Here is a 20,961-nt window from a genome sequence, read left to right on the forward strand (position 1 = left end):
TGGACCAAAGGCAGGGAGAGTGAGAACAGGAGATGATGGATGTCAGCTGTGTACAGGGATTGGCTGGAAGCAGGTTTTTGGAAAGTTTTAAACTTAGAGCAAATCATATTATCTATGACAGGCAAAAGTACTCAGTTGTAACGAGAGTAAAACTGTCAAAGTGATGCAAAAAAAAGGGGGAGGAAACATTTTTTTAATTAAAAATCTAGAGTTTGAAGTAGAAAGCAAAAAGTTTTCATCTGTCTGCACTGTCAGCCCTATATGCATGTGAAAATATATTTATTATTTTCTACATTAATTTAATGAGTTCCAGATTACACAGGATGTCTTAATGGAAAGAGAATTACACAAGATAATAAGAAGGCTTTTTTCTCTAAATGAGTTTTACCTAGACTCCCTGTGTTGTACTTTTGATGTTAACTATGTTTCATTTACCACATTGAAGGAGGTTACATAAAGGGTAAAATAATAGAAACTTAATCTGGAAACAGGTTTTATTATTGTTGCATTTTATTATATACTCTTGCCATATTCTTTAGCCTAATTCTTGAAAATAATAAAAGATGTGTCATTTTAAAATAAGGACAATTGAAACCACATTGCATTATAATTGTGCATCTTTCTTCTGAGCCATCCAAAACATTTCACACCAATTGATCTTCAGAACAATCTTGTGGGTTATTTAGGGTTTACTGGTGGGGAGTATAAACTTCCTGAACTCTGCCTTCTGTAAAATACTAGATAAATATTATTGGTTGGTGAATTTAATTTTTCAGATGAAAAATAAACACAAAGAGGCAAAATAATTTCTCAGAAATGGATTCTTGTTTCCAAAAACCCAGTCGAATAACTTTCCTTCTAGAGAATAGTACAATATAAACCGGCGCCATTAGTCAGAGCATTGAGTTTTTACAATGAAAATAATTGCTTGGAGAGTATCATCGTGGCATTTAAAGATACATGGTTATCCTGCACACATGACTGATTTTGTTGATGTAATGCTACTTTCCGGTAGACAATCTCTGTATATGCTTTATATCACCCATAACAAAATAATGAGTCTCTTTAGGTAGACACGGGTTCTGAAACCTTACATTCTTGACCTTTCTGCCATCCTCAGTCAATTTGGAAACGACTTCCAAGTTGGCAACAAATTTTTCTCCTGAATTTCCGAATAAATACTTTGAAAAGTTGAGTTTACTTCTCTAACATTTTCTCATTTCACTTCCTCATCACTGGCCAGATAATCACCATGGCCACAGCCTTGAAGAAAGAATTATCTATGGAGTAGAAAATAGTAGCACGTTTCTGGAATGCAGTCCCAAGTCACAGCGAGCTCTGGTCTATTGGCAGTTCCAGAGACGAAATGAAGAGCGAAAAGAAGAGGTACGGGAAGGAAAGTGGCTGGACTAATTCTATGTGACATATACTGTTAAGTGATCTCAGCATGGTTGACTGGAGAGGGGGTAGAAATACTGTGAATCTTTATTTTTGTTTTCTTAACCTACAATACTCATTCATTAAACAAGTATTAATTGAAGGCTGATTTTATGACAGGCTTTGTGCTATGATTTGGAGAAACAAAAGTGAACTGGTAACAGTTTTGTCCAAGAAGTCATTTGGGGATATAATTTAGAGGGCTGCTTTTTCCTTCCTGTAGTTAGTTATCTACAAAACAATTATGTTATCTACATGTGTATAGAAAACAAATCAAATCCTCCTACTAATTTTAATTTTTGTTTGATTAATTCTTCTATTCAAACATTTTCTTGTCTCCATTAACTTCCTCCTCACCGGGGGAGGGAGCTTAAGGGGAAGGAGTAGTTGATTTAGGATGAAGGAGCTAAGGTCCCAGTATGAACTCTGATATGAACTATGCATATCGTATCATGAGGATCTTCCACCTCAGAGGATCCCCTTTATTCCTCTGTAAAATTAAAAAAATCATACATAGAAAATCTCAGTGAGTACTCTGAGCCTTTACAGCTTTTAAAAGCATTAAATAACAGTAACCAGGCTACGTAGGTGATTTGTGAATGTACTACATGCAGACAGTTTTACAGATGCAATTTGAATACAGGAGTAAAACTCCTCTCATCACCTGTTAAGACAGTTGAAGCAGTCTTTAAACATGTAGATATATTACTGAGCTCTCTTCATATTCATGTCACGGCTGAGACTTAGGAAACTGAATAAATAAGTAATCCCATGCTTTTTTCTGCTTGCCAACTGCTAAACTTATTTTATTTTTTCAAATCTTACTATAAATTCATTCTAATGCGTTATTTTCTCATATCATGTTTCTGTATTTCCAGTTCCAATATTTAATGTTAAATTTCTCCTAAATTTATATACCTCATTTCAAATTTATAAAATAAAGTATATCTTTGTCCTTCCCTCCCATTATCTTGATTATTCTAAATTATTATGAGAAATTCTATTAAAACATTGGACAACCAGTATTTTGCCGTGCATCTTAAAAGCAGTTGCAGAAATATACAACTATTTTCCCCTATGAAAAAATGCTATCATTTCTCTTAAACTAGAAATGTTATTAGCTATTAAAGTGTGCGTCAATGCATAATGTAAATTTTTACTGAGATAGGCTCTTGGAGCTTCTATTTCTTTTAAATATGTATGATTTTACTACTTTTTTCTTTTGCTAGATCAGAGTAGATGATCATATCATCAGGACGGAACAAGGCCTTCTACTGCGTAGTCTACAGCGGAAGGATTCAGGCAGTTACCTCTGTCATGCCGTGGAACACGGTTTCATGCAAACTCTTCTTAAAGTGACCCTGGAAGTCATTGACACAGAGCATTTGGAAGAACTTCTTCATAAAGATGAGGATGGAGATGGCTCTAAGACCAAAGAAATGTCCAACAGCATGACACCCAGCCAGAAGGTCTGGTACAGAGACTTCATGCAGCTCATCAACCACCCCAACCTGAACACAATGGATGAGTTCTGTGAACAAGTTTGGAAAAGGGACCGAAAACAACGTCGGCAAAGGCCAGGACACACCCAAGGGAACAGTAACAAATGGAAGCACTTACAGGAAAATAAGAAAGGTAGAAACAGGAGGACCCACGAATTTGAGAGGGCACCCAGGAGTGTCTGAGCTGCATTACCGCTAGAAACCTCAAACAAGTAGAAACTTGCCTAGACAATAACTGGAAAAAATGCAATATACATGAACTTTTTTCATGGCATTATGTGGATGTTTACAATGGTGGGAAGTGCAACTGAGTTCCACCGATTATAAATTAAGTCCATGAGTAACTTTCCTAACAGGCTTTCTTCCTAATACCAACACCTAATGGAGGTCAGGTGAACGCAGACATTCACTGCAGCAGACTCAAATGTTTCTTACGAGATTTTACTGTACAAATTTTGCTTTATTCTTTGCCTGAGAAGTAAAAATGTCATTTGCCATATTGCCATCTAAAGAAGAAAAACTGCATCAGCAAAGCCATTTTATTAAACTAGAAGTTTAAAGTAAACTGCATGGATTTACTAAGCTGATGAATATTCCAAAACATTGTTGGATTCAAGGATATTTTTTGTCTACCAGCACTCATGTTGATATGTACTGGAGGAGTAAACTGATACCGAATGAAATGATCTGTGGAAATATAAAAAACAAACCATCCATCATCCAGAAGAAAAATAGAATACACTGATCTACTACTGATGTCTTCTTCCAGCTTTGATCTAAAGATGTATTTTATTAAAACTATAATTTAAATATACCGTGACAAATATGCAGAAAAATTAGCTCTTTTCTAAGTTAGAGTAGGTTTTTGTCTTACAAGTATTGTGCTATACAGTTTTTGTTTTTAAAAACTCCAGTTGTGTGCTGCTTTTTTTAAAAAAAATTTGTTTTTAGTTTTGCAAGAGGGATAACCAGTATTGTTCTGGAAACACATATACATCATTAACAATTCCTAAAGTCTGGCTATAAATTATGCTGTATTTCTCTAAGGAATTCAGAAAAAAATAACACCTCCCCTTCTTTAAATATCATCTAAATTAATTAGAACCTGCATATTGTTCTTAGAAAAACAGAGCATTTAACGTGGAAAAAAGAGAAGAAATTGGTTGGTAAATGCATTTTGTTGTACCTAACGGATCAATGAAAAGAAAAGGAAGTGCGTATTTCATAAAAATAGTAAGCATTGTTAATAGAAAATGTCTTAATTCTTTGCCTGAATTGCCACGTGATATTTGAGACGTAAAAACACTCTAGTGACTCCAGTAGGAATTTTATCTGAGTTAACTGAATTTTTTTTGAGAAGTGGAAGATCAGTAATATTCAGAACAACATCCTAGAAGCAGATTTTCCAATTCTGTTTACATCTGTATCAGCTGCCTCTTATCCCACCTTGTTTAAGACAATGATCTGTCTAAAGAACGCATGAGTCTTTTCATGTCAGTGGTTTCCCAGGACACAACCCACACTCGACACATGGAAAGCACTGTCTTCTGCAACAACTTATAAAATATAAGCTAAAAGATTATTAAGGGCTTGCCTGCTTCATTGTCCTAAGATGATTCCCTGAGAATCACTAACTCCAAGATGTGTAAGACCTTCAGCACTGCAATGCAGTTTCTTTTGCACTGCACTCACCTTTCTGAGAATCCCTCCCTAGGTCCTTTTTCCTGCACAAAAATGCAAAGGAAACATCTTATTGCTAATTAATGAAAGCAGCACTGAAATTCTAACTCTAGCTTCTTGGGATTCTAATTAACTCAGCATTAATTTCTCACCTCAGACTACAGTGAATATTTTAAAAATTCTCTATCAGCTGAAATATCTCACAGATGGAAGCTCATGTTTCAGTTTTAATGATTAGTTTGAATAAACAATTTTGACGTTTGTTTGTTTCAAATGAAGCCTAAAAATATTCTACATTCAATGTCAGATTCCATTGATTCATACAGTGTTACATTTAGAAGTACATTCTCAAGTGGTAGCTGAATTTTAATTTGAAGGACACACTCCTGTAGAGAAAAAAGAAATGTTCGAGATAGGAATCAAAGAACACAGAGTTCTCCAAAAATAGGTCATTCTTTTATTTTCATACAGTATCTTAACTGTACTTAAATTCAGTGTTATAGTTGATTCTAAATTTGCAGCTGAATCAAATTTATTTGCAGTCACAGAAGTATCTTTTTTATTATTAGTCCTTAAAAATAAAGGATTTGAAGGGATAGAGATTGTATAACTTCAGGGATGCCTTCCAAGATCTGAATGCGTTTTGTTTATTATTATGAAATACCAATAGGTAGTCTAGATTTCAATTAAAAGAAACAAAAATAAATCCACTGGCATGTCTTTATAAATCTTTAGGTATAAGTTTTCAAAGAAAATCATTGATATAACTTGCAGGTAAATAAGTCATTTAAAGTCACAATCTTCTGCCAGTGTCTACTGAGGGGGATGCAATTTGTACGAAGAATAATTAACATCCCATTTAATTCGGTTTTAATAGACTTTGGCATATGCATGTATCATCAGAGTTGAAACTTTGTTAAGAGACTGATGTGACCTTAAATTATGACAGCAATCTTAAAATAGGAAAAAGGTACATCACAGCAGATAAGTTATGGCCCAGTTGAAATCAAATATAAAATGTAAATGAATGTAAATGCACACTTATTGCTACTTTTTATGTATTATTTAGTGATTTTCAATGGTATGTGTTTAATATTTTTGCTACCTACACATTAGGCAAAAGAGATGTAAATAATTTTGAAAGGAAGAGGGAAGAGCAGTATAAATGCAGCTTCTTATAGGTGCTCCATTTCAACGTGTTCAACATTATCCTAAAGTGCAAGATGTTCCCACGTAGGTGACAAGGTGGCTTATGTGCTATTTAAGGGCGGAAGCTGTGTGCCCATTCAGTAAGCATGTTTTTTTTTTTGCCAGGTAGTAAATATGTTCCATATCTGTATTTATCATTGCATTTCAGGTGGGAACTAGAAAACTGGAGAGAAAAATGTAATAAACTGCTGCTGTAAATTATTCCTTTTAGCATGTATTCAGTTGCTAAATACACATTTCTTCAAAATATTTGAATTCAGATGTCTTTACTGTTCCGTGTAGCATATGGTGTCAAGGAACAAAAGTTTAGGAAAGGTTGAGAACCAGAGTCAGGTTCTAGCAGACTTCCTCATTGTAGGCCTCTGTAAACTGGGTTCTATGTTTATGGTGATGATGTGAATTTTATGCCCTTCAAATTCAATACTGTTATTTTATGTCATATCCAAAAAGCAAATATGAGGATGACATTCTACAAAGTGTCATTATCATGATCAGTTTGGTTTCATTCAAGATCTACAAAGATGCCTGACAATTGTTATTGAAATTGCCTATCCTGCAAGCATTTTATTTATATGGAGTAATTAGTGTAATATTTTGAAATCTTTGTTTTATGAATTCATTTTCTAAACACAATTTGCATTCACTTTAATGGAGACATAACAGGTTTCATGACTTCAAAGACACACTTAACAAATAGGATTCAATGTCAATGTTATAATGTTATAAACTGGCTTAATGCCAAAGACAGCCATGCTTTTTATTTTTATTTTGTAATAATTATTTAAAATCAATGTTAATGTTTGCAAAATACATGTTTCCATAAAGAAGAAAACATTTTTCAAAAAGTCTGCAAAATCCTATTAGTTCTGTGTGTAACAATTTTCATATACTAATTAATTAAAGAAACACACTTTTTAAAGTTGATATACTAAGAGGACTTATACATGAAAGAGAGAATGAAGCCACTGAAACGGTGCCTCGTACAGTATGGCCATTTTCAGTTAACCTGACCAAAGAAAACAGCTTTGGTTTCATTTTAAACATGCAAGCACACACAGGCAGAGAGGCCAAATCAAACCAAACCAAATGAAAAGATGACTTTGAATATAAAGAAATTGGGCTTCTAGACGCTTTGTTCTTTAGAACCGGATTCCTACCCGTTCTATTCCACTGACTTGTCTACCTGCTGTGTGCTAGGCACTGGTAGGTGATGAGGATACTAACGTAAGACAGAGCCCTTGTCCTCAAGAGCTCACAGTGAAATAAAGGAAATGGTAACATGATTTAGCATCATCTTATTCAGCCAGTCTTTCCTGATCCTCCCATCCTTAGATTGAGCAAACCATCTTTTGGCACTAAATCTGTGCCTTGTATGTACTTTTTATTGCCACACTTATTGCACAGTGTAATTAATTTGTTTACAACTCTATCTCCTTGTCTAGACTGTGAGCTCCTTGAGGGCAGAGTTTCTATCTAATTTATCGCTGCCCCCAGTGCCTAGCATTGTGATTGGCACAGGGAAGGAGCTCATTAAATCACTGTGGGAAAGAACCAGGTTACAATGTGATGAGTGCCAAATGCAAACTCAATAAAAGTGCTATGGGGCTGTCCAGATTTCCCAACACCATTTGCTGAAGAGACTGTCTTTTCTCCACTGTATATTCTTGCCTACTTTGTTGAAGATTAATTGAGTGTAGGTATCTGGGTTTATTTCTGGGCTCTCTATTTGTGTTCCATTGATTTATATGTCTGCTGTTACGCCAGTGCTAGGCTGTTTTAATTACAGTAGCTCTGTAGTACTGTCTGAAGCCTGGAAGGGTTATGCCTCCAACTTTGTTTTGTTTCTTCAGGATTGCTTTTGCAATTCTGGATCTTTTTTGTTTTCATATAAATTTTACGATTATTTGTTCTAGTTCTGTGAAAAATTCATGGGTAATTTGATAGGGATTACATTAAATCTGTAGATTTATTTGGGTAGTATGGGCATTTTAACAATATTAATTCTTCTAATCCAAGTGCATGGGATATCTTTTCATTTCTTTGAATCATCTCCAGTTTCCTTTATAAGTGTTTCATAGTTCTCAGTGTGTAAATCTTTCACCTCGTTGATTAGGTTTATTCCTAGGTATTTTATTTTTTTGATGTGACTTTAAATAGGATTTTTTTTCTGATATTCTATTGTTAGTGTAAAGAAATGCAACTGATTTCTGTATATTAATCTTATGTCCTGCTACCTTGCTGAATTTATTTATTAGTTCTACTAGTTTTTGTGTGGAGTCTTTAGAGTTTTCTATATAGAGTATCATGTCATCTGCAAATAATGACAATTTTATCTCTGTCCAGTTTGGATACCTTTTATTTCTTTTTCTAGAATAACCCCTCACACCATATACAAAAATAAACTAAAAAATGGTTTAAAGACCTAAATATAAGGCATGACAGTATAAAACTCCAAGAAGAGAACATAGGCAAAACATTAACGTAAACTGTAGTGATATTTTCTTCAATCAGTCTCCCAAGGCAAAAGAATTAAAGGCGAAAATAAACAAACGAGACCTAATCAAACTTAAAAGTTTTATACAGCAAAGGAAACCATCAACAAATGAAATGACACCTATGAAATGGGAGAAAAACTTTGTAAATGTTGCAACTGACAAGGGATTCATATCCAAAATATACAAACAGCTCATGCAAATCAATATAAAAAAAAAACAGCCCAATCAAAAAATGGGCAGAAGACCTAAAGACATTTCTCCAAAAAAGACACGCAGGCACATGAAAGGATGCTCAATATCACTAATTATTAGAGAAGTGCAAATCAAAACCATAATGAGGTATCACCTCACACTGGTCAAAATGGCTGTCATCAAAAAGTCTACAAATAAATGAAAAGCTGTGGAGAAAAGGGAACCCTCCTACACTGTTGGTGGGAATGTAAATTGGTACAGACACAATGGAAAATAGTATGGAGTTTCCTTAAAAAGCTTACAGTGGAGTTACCAGATGATCCAGCAGTCCCACTGCTGGGCATATATCCAGAAAAGATGAAAACTCTTAATTTGAAATGATATGTGCACCCCATGTTCATAGCAGCACTGTTTATAATAGCCAAGACTTGGAAACAATCCAAGTGCCCAATGACAGATGATTGGTTTAAGAAGATGTGGGATATATATACTATGAAATATTATTCAGTCATAAAAAGAATGAAATATTGCCATTTGAAGAAACATGGATGAACTTAGAGATTATCATACGAAATGAAGTCAGAGAAAGACAAATATCACTTGTATATGGACTCTGAAGCATAGTACAAATGAACTTATTTACAAAACAGAAACAGATTCACAGACAGAAAACAAATTTATGGTTACCAAAGGGGAAAGGGTGGTGGAGGAGGGATAAATTTGGAGTATTGGATTAACAGATACACACTACTACGTATAAAATAGATAAACAACAAGAAGCTATATAGCACAGGGAGCTACATTTGTTGTAATAACCTATAATGGAAAGATCCAAAAAATTATTTTTATCTCTCTCTCTCTCATCTCTCTCTCATATATATAAGCCCAATCAAAAAAAAAATATATATATATATGAGAGAGACAGAGAGAGATGAGAGATGAGAGAGACCTGAATCACTTTGCTGGGCACCTGAGATTAATGCAATATTGTAAATCAACTATACTTCAATGTCCTAAAAAAAAAAAAAAGGTAATGGGATTAAAGAGAAGGGAAGAGTTAATTGGTGAGGAAGAACATGGAAAGCTTCAGAAAAGAAATGACACAAACTTTGAATGAAATATAAGACAGATTTGCCCAGATGAAGTAAAGAATGGCAGTCTGAGCAGAAGGAATAAGGAGAATGGAGGAAAGGTGTAGAAAATGCTTTTATTCTGGGAACAAGTATTCCAAATTGAAGGAGCAAGGAGTTCATAAAGGAAAGTAAAATATCCCACTATTATGAGTCAAAATGATGCTTTGTTTTTGTTTTTGTTTTTTTACTGGATTTTGGTTTAATGCCCTTTTTTTATACCTCATATTTTCATCACTGACATGTGGTATCATTCACTCTGCTTCTTTTTACCCTCTGCTTCCCTTGCTCTCCCTACCAGTCTTTCCTCTTAATGTTGAACTCTTTCATCTTTACTCAATTGCAGTCATAGCACTGGGCAGTTTTCCCACAACCACCTTCAAATTAATCTTTATGCCATAATCTCCTCACTAGTTTGACTGACCATACTTCAGCTGGAATTCAGAATTCCACAGATGAAGGGCTGAGAGAAAATGGCTTCATCAGGTTGACTCCTCTGATTCTATCATGGTTCACTTACTTTCAGCATCACTTCAGTCATCTAGTATTATACACTGCTAAGTGACGGGTTCCAACATTGCCTTGGTAATTAGCAAGGTCAGTCACAAACAAGACTTCACCAAAGATAGCACTGAAATAGGAAGCCTGTACGTGTTCAGTGGATACCCTAGATGGAGTACTTCAGAGCTAAACGATGATGCAGGTGACATTAGTGCACATAGTTGGCAGGCAGACTCCTCTATTTTTAAAAAACAAAAAAAAGAAAACATTAAAAAAAAGATCTATGTCTTGAATCTGTTAACTCCACACCCCCATTATATTATACTGTCAAGTCTTTTCTCCTATAACAAAAGAATGTATTTTATTTCTCTTAATCTAAACATTATACCCATAGACACAGTGTTTATTTATACAATACCTAAGTAATAAAAGTTTTTCATAAATGTGTTCAAGTCATCACAGTTTGGATAATTTTGAAGTCTCAACTTCCATCCTCTTTTTGTAAATCTCACTGAATCACTAGACCTCAAGTAAATACATTTTTTAAAATCCATGTTATCTGTGTAGCCCAGTTCTTAATTGGTTTTGATTGTTTTGTTGATAACTAATTCCAGACAGGCTAAATTTTTCTTAGACAAAGTTTTGTGTCTGGAAATCAAACACTTCAGGATTTGTTTAACACACCTCAATTTTTAGGGGATTTGCATCTTTAAATTTCAAAAAAAGAATGACAGTTTCATTGGTCCTCAGGTATTTTTGTTCTTATGTGGAATGATTTAAACTGTTGATAAATGTCAACAAAGTAATACAAATCTCCACATACCATTTAACGAATTCTACTTGAATTTAGGTACTAACTAAAAATGGTACATCTATATTGCATTGCTGGCATCTGCCAACTTCAGAAGCACTGCTCATTTTATTCTTTGCATTACTCTTTTTTTAAATTGAAGTACAGTCACTTACAATGTGTCAATTTCCAGTGTACAGCACAATGTCCCAGTCATGCATATACATATATATACATTCATTTTCATAAAAGGTTTTTACAGGGTATTGAATATAGTTCCCTGTGCTATACAGAAGAAACTTGTTTTAAATCTATCTTTATATATAGTAGCTAACATTTGCAAATCTCAAAACTCCCCAATTTATCCCTTCCCACCCCCTTTTCCCACTAACCATAAGATTGTTTACTATGTCTGCATGTCTATTTCTGTTTCGTAGATGAGTTCATAGTGTCCTTTTTTCCTTTCTCTTTTTAGATTCTGCATCTGAGAGATGCCATATGGTATTTTTCTTTCTCTTTGTGGCTTACTTCACTTAGAATGACAATCTAATTTCATTCGTGTTGCTGCAAGTGGCATTATTTTATTCATTTTTATAGCTGAGTAGTAGTCCATGATTTCTTTATCCAGTCATCTGTTAATGGACATTTAGGTTACTCCCATGTCTTGGTTATTGTGTACAGTGCTGCTAAGAACATTGGGGTGTATGTATCTTTTCAAATTAGAGTTCTCTCTGGATATATGCCCAGGAGTGAGATTGCTAGATCATATGGTAAGTCTATTTTTAGTTTTTTGAGGCCTCTCCATACTGTTTTCCATAATGGCTGCACCAAACTATATTCCCACCAACAATGTAGGAGGGTTCCCAGGTTTATCATATCTTGTCTTATATTTAAGTCTTTAAGCCATTTTGAGTTTATTTTTGTGTATAGTGTGAAGGAATGTTCTAACTTCATTGATTTACATGCTGCTGTCCAGTTTTCCCAACACCTCTTGCTGAAGAGACTGTCTTTTCTCCATTATATATTCTTGCCTCCTTTGTCAAAGATTAATTGACCGTAGGTCTGTGGGTTTATTTCTGGGCTCTTTATTCTGTTCCATTGATCCATATGTCTGTTTTTAGGCTAATACCAGGCAGTTTTGATTACTGTAGCTCTGTAATATTGTCTGAAATCTGGAGGGGGTGGGTATTCCTCCAGCTTTGTTCTTTTTCTTCAATATTGCTTTGGCAATTCAGAGTCTTTTGTGATTCCATATAAATTTTAGGATTATTTGTTCTAGTTCTGTGAAAAATGTCCTGGGTAATTCAATAGGGATCACATTAAATACATAGATTGCCTTGGGCATTATGGCCATTTTAACAATATTGATTCTTCCAATCCAAGAGCATAGGATCTCTTTCCATTTTATTCTTTGCATTACTCTTGATTCTAATAGTACTTTGTTGAAATTAACTTTACTGTATTTGGTTCAGGAAGCAGATTAAATTTATTACAGCATCAGAAATAAAATTGGCATCCATATGGAAAGGTGTACTGTTAAAGAGTATATTGAATTATTACCATTATGAAATATATTCACTCAGAAAAGCTTAGGTAAATATTCATCCCCAAATTACTACATTTTGACCAAAACAATGGCCTACTCATTAAATTTAGAAACATGCCATTATTAAGGTTTCTCCTTTAACTTCTTAATCCATCTAGAATGTTTAAAAAACAAACAATATCACATACCCTAGATTACAAAATCCTTGATCATTTAAAAAGTAACATACCCTGTTCCCTTCAGTGGAGATTGCAATGTAGTTTGCAGTTTTGGTCTTTCTAAACTCCTCTTTGAGAGTAGACAATGTTTATTAAAATTATGTCATATCAGGTGGCTCTGTATTTATTATTGAGATAATATGCTTGAACTTGTTTAAAGGAAATGTTTATACATTTATAAAATTATCTGATATCAGTACACATTAATCCTAAGAGCAGAAACTCTATGATACATTGCCCTCACAATGTAATTTAATTAATTATAATTAAATATTGTAATATTAAATAAAACCAATATATGCAGAAGTGTAGAAGCATTAATAAAGTCTTACTAAAGCTAATGTTCAGTGATAGTAATATTGCATTTTTATATCACTTTATAATGCTCACAGTATTTTTGTAATCTCATTGATTCTCCTTATATGAAGTAGGGCAATTTTATTATTCCAACTCTGTAGAGAGAAGAGAAATAGTTTGTTTTATATCTGACTTTTGGATTTATTAATTAATAATTTAGATCTAGTGTTGAAACAACACTTTAAACCCCAGATTATAATCTTGTTATTGGTCCAGTTAGAACAGAAACTTTTTATCACCACATCATATCATATAGTGAAAAAAGTAATCTATTAAACTTAATAAATTACCACTGCAAAAAGCATTATTTTAGTTAAATCATCTAAAAACAATGTACATTCAAAGAAATAGTTTATTGACTTGGGCACTTGATAACACAGGCTATTGATTAATATGGAAGATGAATGAACCAGAGAAAAGTTGATTGTTCAATTATAAAACACTTGATGTCTATAATTTACTTCCTCTAAGGAAAAAAAATTGAATAAAAGTATTACTTTCTTCATACACCTTAATTAAACAGTTGAAATGAAGCCAAAAAAGGAGAACATTTTAATTGGTACAAGATGAGCTTTCTTCACATATTTGATTATGTGAAAGAAATAAGAAAAAATATTTTTGGAATCATAAATGCATTTATAAAGTCTGTGTTTACAAATGAAAACACTTATCTTAGAAAAAAATATAAATTTTTAATAACAATTTGAAGTGAATACTTTTGTGAGAAATAACATCCTTATGCAATAATTTAACGCATCAAGGACAACATCCCAGAAACAAACTTCAAAACTTTTAGTATTTTCATAAAAATAGGTAGCTAGAAAAACTTTATAAATACTTTTCATTGAATTGCTACTTCATAAAATGTAGTATTTATCAATACCTTATGTCAATAAATACTAGAAGAAATTCTACACAGATTCTCATTCTTCAACAGTTGTAATTATAATCATCCCATGTGCATATATTCAACTGAAATATATGTAATTTTTGAAATAAATTATTATTTTACTTGGTGCATATATTTAGATGATTTAATTTTAAAACATCAAATTAAAGAAGTATAAGAGAAAATTTCAAAAATTCTAAATTGTATGGATGATATTTTTTTGAAATTCTAAATTCTTCAGTCTACCACTTAGTTTTAAAGTTCCTCAGCCCCACCCATTAAGGGAGCAGTCCTCAGTCCGTGGACTTTCTCAGTGGAAATGAACTTTAGGAGACACAACTTCCCTTGGAAATAAACATCATGATCTGGTAACTTCCAATTAAAAACGGCACCCCAGAAAGTCAGATTTGTTCTTAGTATTCATTAGATTATCTGAACCATTTTGAAGATTATTTTAAAATCCAAGAATCAGTATTAAACATTGATTAGAATTGTCAGTCTCATGTGGACTGTCTCTTTCATCTCCAGTTGCATTGTTGTGTTACTTCTGCTCTCCCATATGGTATCTCACAGTTGTGTGTAATTTGATTAAAGTATCTTTTGAAAACTGGTGAATATAGTAATGTTTAAAAAATATTTTTATGTTATTATGAGCCTATGTTCTCAGGGAAAATAGCCTCCAGTGAAGAGCATTCTTATTGCCTTCTGCTGCTTCTTTAAAAAATTTTGTGGTGAAATCACAACTTAAAAACGAACAAACAAAAATTCTTGTGCTTCAAAGATCTTGCCATCTACTCCTCATTTTTTTCTTAAGCTTTTTAAAATTAAATACTAATTTCCATGATTCTATTCTATAGTCTGTAGTTTCTGGCACATCTTTCCTTCCAGTTAGTAATTCATCTTGCAAAACTCAACATCCTCACCAAGGACCCTCCTATCACCTTGATTCCAAAGTTAACTGACCTATTTCTCCAATCTGCCTTCAGTCATGAACCCGAGACCAGGAAGCTTTTAATGGTATGTAAAAATAATAGTCCAAGGCTAAGGACACGAGCTCTGGGTAGCTCTGGTTCCGGGAGTGGGCATCTAGGCCTCAGACCACTTATGTCGCATGCGTTGAGTGCATCTAAGTAACAGACACAGCATGTTGTTTTCGGGTTTCAAAGAAGAGTGAAAATTAATGTTTGATTTTGAGAAACTTACAGAACTAAACACCAAACGCCAAGACATGTCAGATACCGTAAACGGGTATACTGACAGTAACAGTAGTAGTCATCATAAGTCTAGTAGTAGTGGTGCTAGCAATATGAAGTGTTTATACTATACTGTTTGTAGGAGTGATGGTAGTATTAATATTAAGTGTTTATTCTGTTTACTAAGTGCTTTATTTGTATTGCTTTAATTAATACAACAGCTCCACAAACCCAATTTTTATCCCTATTTAATCAATAAGGAAACTCTGGCACAGAGTGGTTGAGTAACTACTTACCCACTCACACAACCAAAAGCTGTAGAAATATAGTTCTGCCCCAAATACAATTCCTGATTACTTGTGTTTGTAGAAAGATAAGTAGTTATTGTAAATATTATTTAAGAGACCATGCTGTATAGAAAGAAAGAAAAAGTATGTCAAAAAGTCTTAGAGATGAAGGAGGGACTGGGATCTGGGCTGACACAGGAAGCAGGGAACACCTCTTTAACAAGGCAAGATAGAAAATCAAGGCACCTTAGAGGCCAGCAAACCTGGTTTTAATGCTGGGTCTACTCCTTTACTTGGTGACATCTTTGGGCATTTTTTTTAAACTTCCCTAGACTTTAGTCCTCCCATCTATAAAATAATAATACCTCATTTTTTATCTGTGTGAAAGAGACGATAGAGAACTCATTCATAGAATTGGGGCAATAATTAACATTGATTTATAAGACTTACTGCTAACACTGACATATACTCATTTGTCTCCATTTCTGTTCTGATAATGATTTAAAAAAAAGATGTTCTTCCGTATTACAAAAAATAAACAAAAAGTTCTCGATTATATCTAGTGCCACCCTCTCTAGTCGTTTATCCCTCCATTTCTTGTCTCAGTCTGTCGTACCTACAATTCCTCCCTCTTCCATTCTGAAGTAATAATTGTAACAATAACAATAATTTCAATAACATAAATTCCCTCATTAATGCTATTCATTTTAGCACTTTTCTACTTGCCCTTCCTTTTGAGAATAAGAATCTCAAAAGAAATTCTAAGGAACTTCCAATTAAAGATAAATAACTTACATGTTTGACTTTATCCTCTTGTAAAATCTCATTAAATCAAGATACCAACAGATTTATCTTAATTTCCATCTGGAGCAACTTTTAATTTCTAATTTTTAGGGCCACTGTATATCTGCCATCTACATCCCAAAGGGTGTATTCAGAAGGTGAATTAGCCAGTTATTCTGTGCTGAATAATCACTTGTGTGTGTGTGTGTGTGTGTGTGTTTTATATACAATTTCCAAAGTTAGCATTTTCAAGCTTGGAAAGAAGACAGCCATTATGTCTCTATACATTATTTCATAAACTGTCATCTAAGAAACAATTCTTTTTATATAAGCTCAAACTATATTTCATTGTGTGCTTTTATATATAAAAGACTTGAGACATAGTCTGAGCAATAACATGTGCTGATAGAGAAATTTCAAAAATAAGATCAAAAATTGAAAAATATACAGTATAGAAGAAATTATATTTCTTGTAATAAGATATAATTTACCGAAAAAACCCAGACATTTACTCACAGTCTCTAAAGCACACATGAGAAAGAACACTATCATAATTCACACCTAGAAAGATAATAATTTATGCAAAATCATTCCCTTTAAAAAGCAGAGATAAAAAGAGACATGACACCTCAAAACCCTGTCAAGCTAAGGATAACCAGAAGAAATAAACCATACGGGTTGTGGGAGGCAAATCCACAAAGAAACTATTAGGCAAAAATAAGATCAAACTATGACATGATCCAGATGTTCACGAATATGAAGGTCTCAGCAAATCTGACAGACATCAAGTTCTGGCAGGACGGGATAAGAGTTCCAAAGTGCGAACACCGATTGGCTCGATTATTTGGTAATTCTTTTTAAATGATTGCTTTTTGTTTGAAGTATTATCGTCTTTCAGCTCTATTTCGGAAATTGATAAAAAGCTGCATAAAGAGATGAAATGAGAATGAAGCCTTTGAAGTAGAATTATTCCTTTCATAAGAACTTCAAGAGACCGTTTGGGCTGGTCTCTAGAAAAGACTACTGTGTATATTAGACAAACTGAAAAGGGGGAAAAGAATAAGGACTGAACAAAAATAGTTTACATTGTCCATAACTGAAAAGAGCATTAAGTTCAAAACTCAGTGGGCAGTATATATGTATGCATGGTAGCACTGAAGATGATTTTCAGAGAAAACTGAGCTAGACTGTCTTTCATGCCTTAAGTCTAGGTCTGCTCTCTGGATACCTTTCTAGGCTCTATGTTTCTCGGTGCTTCTGATCAGTCCTGCTGTGTTTAAGTGCCTTGCACTGAATACAACACAGCTCACCTTGTACACTCAACTTTCATTTATTGACCACATGATGATATAACATATTTACGGGATGGAAAGAGACTGCTCAAAAATAAGAAATTTAAAGAGCAGAAGGAGCAGGAAAAGTCTCAAGCACTATGAGAGCGTTAAGAAAGAGAGACTAAGAGCTGGGAAGACGAGGGAAGAGAGTGCACTGATCTTCAAAGGAAGTAACAGCGTAAAGGAACACAGCGATCATCTTTTATTAATAGTGCAAATGCTTATGATCCTGTCTACTCCCTCTTTTTATCCTTCTGGAGATCCCAGTCTTATGTGCTGTTAATCTCTCATTAACTTGTCTACTTTGGTCAACTCTTCACTAAGTCCAGCCACTTGAAACACGTGGTCAAAGTGTGGACTACCGACATCCATCACCTGGGAGCTATGAGAAATACAAATACCTAAGACCCTCCCCAAATCTACTGAATCAGAACTGGCTTTTTGGCTCAATGGCCCCTATTTAGCCTGAGATTATGTTTGAGCAGCAGAACTCGAAGTGGCTCCTTCCTATAGATTTGGATCTCATTGTCTTTGAGACACACACATTTAGCTCACCCTTCATGTTATTTCGTGGCTGGTTTCTCAAGACTTCACGGGCCCGGTGACTCCACACAGTTTTTCTCCTGTCTTTGTCCTGTGAAGGCTAATCTGTTTCCAGGGTCCTTGGGCTCTAGGGGCCTGAGATCAGACACTAAGATGTCTGGGCCCTGGGATAGCAGATGAAAATCACTTAGCCCATTAATGAAGAGACATGATTGTGATAGAAACTGACAGAAAGTTGTTGTGTTTTAAGTCATATTTACCCATCAGTGATATTAGCTAGATTGGAGGTGAGAAAATTTTACTTACAAGATGTTTCTACCATTCAGATTTTTAAAAGTGTTGTTTCCTGTATTCGTTTAGTTTAGGGGTTTTTTTGGATAAAAACAGAACATGGAAAACTTCAACTGTATAAATAGATTTATGTGGTTTTTGAGTAACATTTTTAGGAGGGAGTGTAACACGAGAGAGTGTACTTTATAGATAATATTGTCATCTCATTTCCTTTAGGTTTCCTAGGATGATGAAGGTACAAATTTTCCTGTAATATTTCAGTATTAGGCTTCCTGAAATTTTGCAGCAGTATGAGTGACTGCTTGAATTTCTCAACCATTTTTTTCTCAGTAATTTTATAGTATTTAAATTCTATGAAGAGAATATAGTAATTTAAATACTTCCTTATAAATAGAACTACTCAGATTACCAACAGAAAGCCTTTTTAAAATTAAGTATGCAATTTAGCAAAACAGCAATCAAAGGCTATTTCCTTAGAATATTTTGGTGCCATTAAATCCCAATAATGTGTAGAGCTAATATTCTTAAAAGCACAACCAGCTCTCACAGTGGACTCATGTGTACATGCCATATATTTCTAAGATTTATTTTTTACTTCCTCCTGGGTGGTCTACCACTGCCATTTATGCTACAACCAACTGATCTCAAAGTTCAGGGTTATTGAAAAGCATCATAAATAAAATCCATGTGTGCACTGCTTAAGTACCAGATGATATTTACAAAGATTTCAGCAACTTTGCCAGCTCGCTGCCAGCAAAAATTACCAATGTCTGACACTAGTTGTACAATCACAAATGTTTTCATAAGGTTGAATTCACCTCAATAATTTTTCCTGGCAAATTCAAGTAGGACTGTGAGGGGATGATATTATTTCTGTTGCACTCACTGTTGCATGTCAGAGCAGCAGATACTATCTGTTTAAAGCAGCCCGTGAACTTCTTCTTGGACTACCTGTTGTCGCCGATGTGTACGTTCTTATCGACCAGAATATCTGTCCTTAGGAAAATATCTCTGTGCTGTTATTTCTATGAAAATAGTTTATTGATTAGCAGAAACAGCACGTGAGCCTATTAAAAATCACTTCCAAAAAAACATTTAGAACTAATGTACTGGATGTTTTATGTCACTGAGATTTCAGGAAGCAGGGACTTTAAATTAAGGCTCAAGGGAGTTTCCAGTCATGCAGTTTGAAAAGTGCAGTTTTCTCTTAAGTTCTTTGTAAATCATCTTAAAATACTGCTGACTTGCTAATGTGTAACACAGACTTCTAGCTTTTTGTCGGGAAAAAAGGATAAACTGGGAGCGATGGGAATGGGAGTCTGGGGGCAATTCAAGGTGCAGGAACATGTCCAAAGCAGATATACATGAACCGAGCAGTTGCAGGGACAAAGTGAAGTCCCTACCAAAGAAGTGCTAGTTTACCTTCCCTGAGTCATGAAACGTAAGCATTTCATTTGGTGCCAGTGAGTATCAGCTTCTTGATACGACTTAACAACAGGTTATATTTTTATATTTTAATATAAAAGGGTAACCCTTGGATAAAATCTTATATGGCATCAACAGCTATGTCATTAGCCAAAACCCAATGCTAAAGAATTAAAAATCCCAAATCTCCATTGACAGTAAGTAACTCAGTCCAGTCTCAGGTTGCTTTGGCAAATCTGTTGTCCTAAGTTATGTTTGTGACAGTTTCCTTGAGCCTTTAGGAGCTGGAGCTGTTTCCTTGGCCAGGTATAGTAGAGAACCCATGTTTCTTCACTGGTCAGTTCCTGTGCTGAACACCATAGAGCAGTGGCCATACCTTATGACTTACAACTGCTATAAAGTGATCAAGGCTTTGCCAAAGTCAAGGTCAGCGTGGCAGAAGGACTACACTTTCCAGGAGACTCTTTATCCTTTCCACTTTGGGGCAGAAGAGAGGACCACATAGGAGAAAGGTAGAGGACTCTGACCGCTTCCTGAGGGGAAGGATGTCTCCCCACGCCAAAGCAAAAGAGCTACACGTGATTGAGAAGTCAGATGAGACACCAGAAAGTGGAAATAGGGAGAAAAGTGGGAAAGAAGGTGGAAAGGTAACTAACTTAACCTTCCTTACTTCAGGAAATCTGAATTTTCAAAAGGAAATTTACAGTGAACCTGTAAGGAAGATAATTTTAGAATCTGGGATAATCTGCAAAAGGACATGATTAAGAGACTGATTCAGGGAGTTGCTTGTTTAGCTGGAAATACAGAGTCTCAAATTTTGGGTTGCTCTACCTGGGTCCTAAAAAGCTGGGTGTATGTACTTGTGTCTGTGTGTCAATTCAAACATATCTAAGCTACCTAATAACCCTTTCTCTATTTACTCAGATGATAAAGCAGACAACTTGTAGAACCCTCATTTTCAAAGCACAGATTGCTTGTTGGGACGCCACGGTGTTTAGGTCTCAAGCACCTATCCACTTTTCCCATCTTCACATTTCGTACACCATTAGCCAATAGAAAAGTTATAGCTCCTCTTTCGCTAGGAGTGTACACTTCAGTAGCGAGGAACCTAAGAGCCCCACCTTTATTCACAGGCAACTCATTTGGAAACAAAATGAGA

At 34.6% G+C, this 20,961-nt stretch overlaps 1 protein-coding gene across 3 annotated transcripts in view; it reads left to right on the forward strand.

The window, feature by feature from the left end:
* SEMA3A (semaphorin 3A) overlaps nt 1-15,804 on the forward strand; it is a 443,880-nt gene extending 428,076 nt beyond the window's left edge. For all 3 annotated transcript variants that reach the window (XM_045510443.2, XM_045510442.2, XM_074367557.1), the window contains 2 exons: nt 1,244-1,386; nt 2,667-15,804. In XM_045510443.2, the coding sequence (XP_045366399.1) occupies nt 1,244-1,386; nt 2,667-3,122 (599 nt within the window). In that variant the 3' untranslated portion in view covers nt 3,123-15,804. The remainder of the gene's footprint in view (nt 1-1,243; nt 1,387-2,666) is intronic.
* Nucleotides 15,805-20,961: the final 5,157 nt, after the last annotated feature.

The sequence above is a fragment of the Camelus bactrianus genome, chromosome 7, assembly GCF_048773025.1.
Source record: "Camelus bactrianus isolate YW-2024 breed Bactrian camel chromosome 7, ASM4877302v1, whole genome shotgun sequence".
In the NCBI taxonomy this organism is placed as follows: domain Eukaryota; kingdom Metazoa; phylum Chordata; class Mammalia; order Artiodactyla; family Camelidae; genus Camelus; species Camelus bactrianus.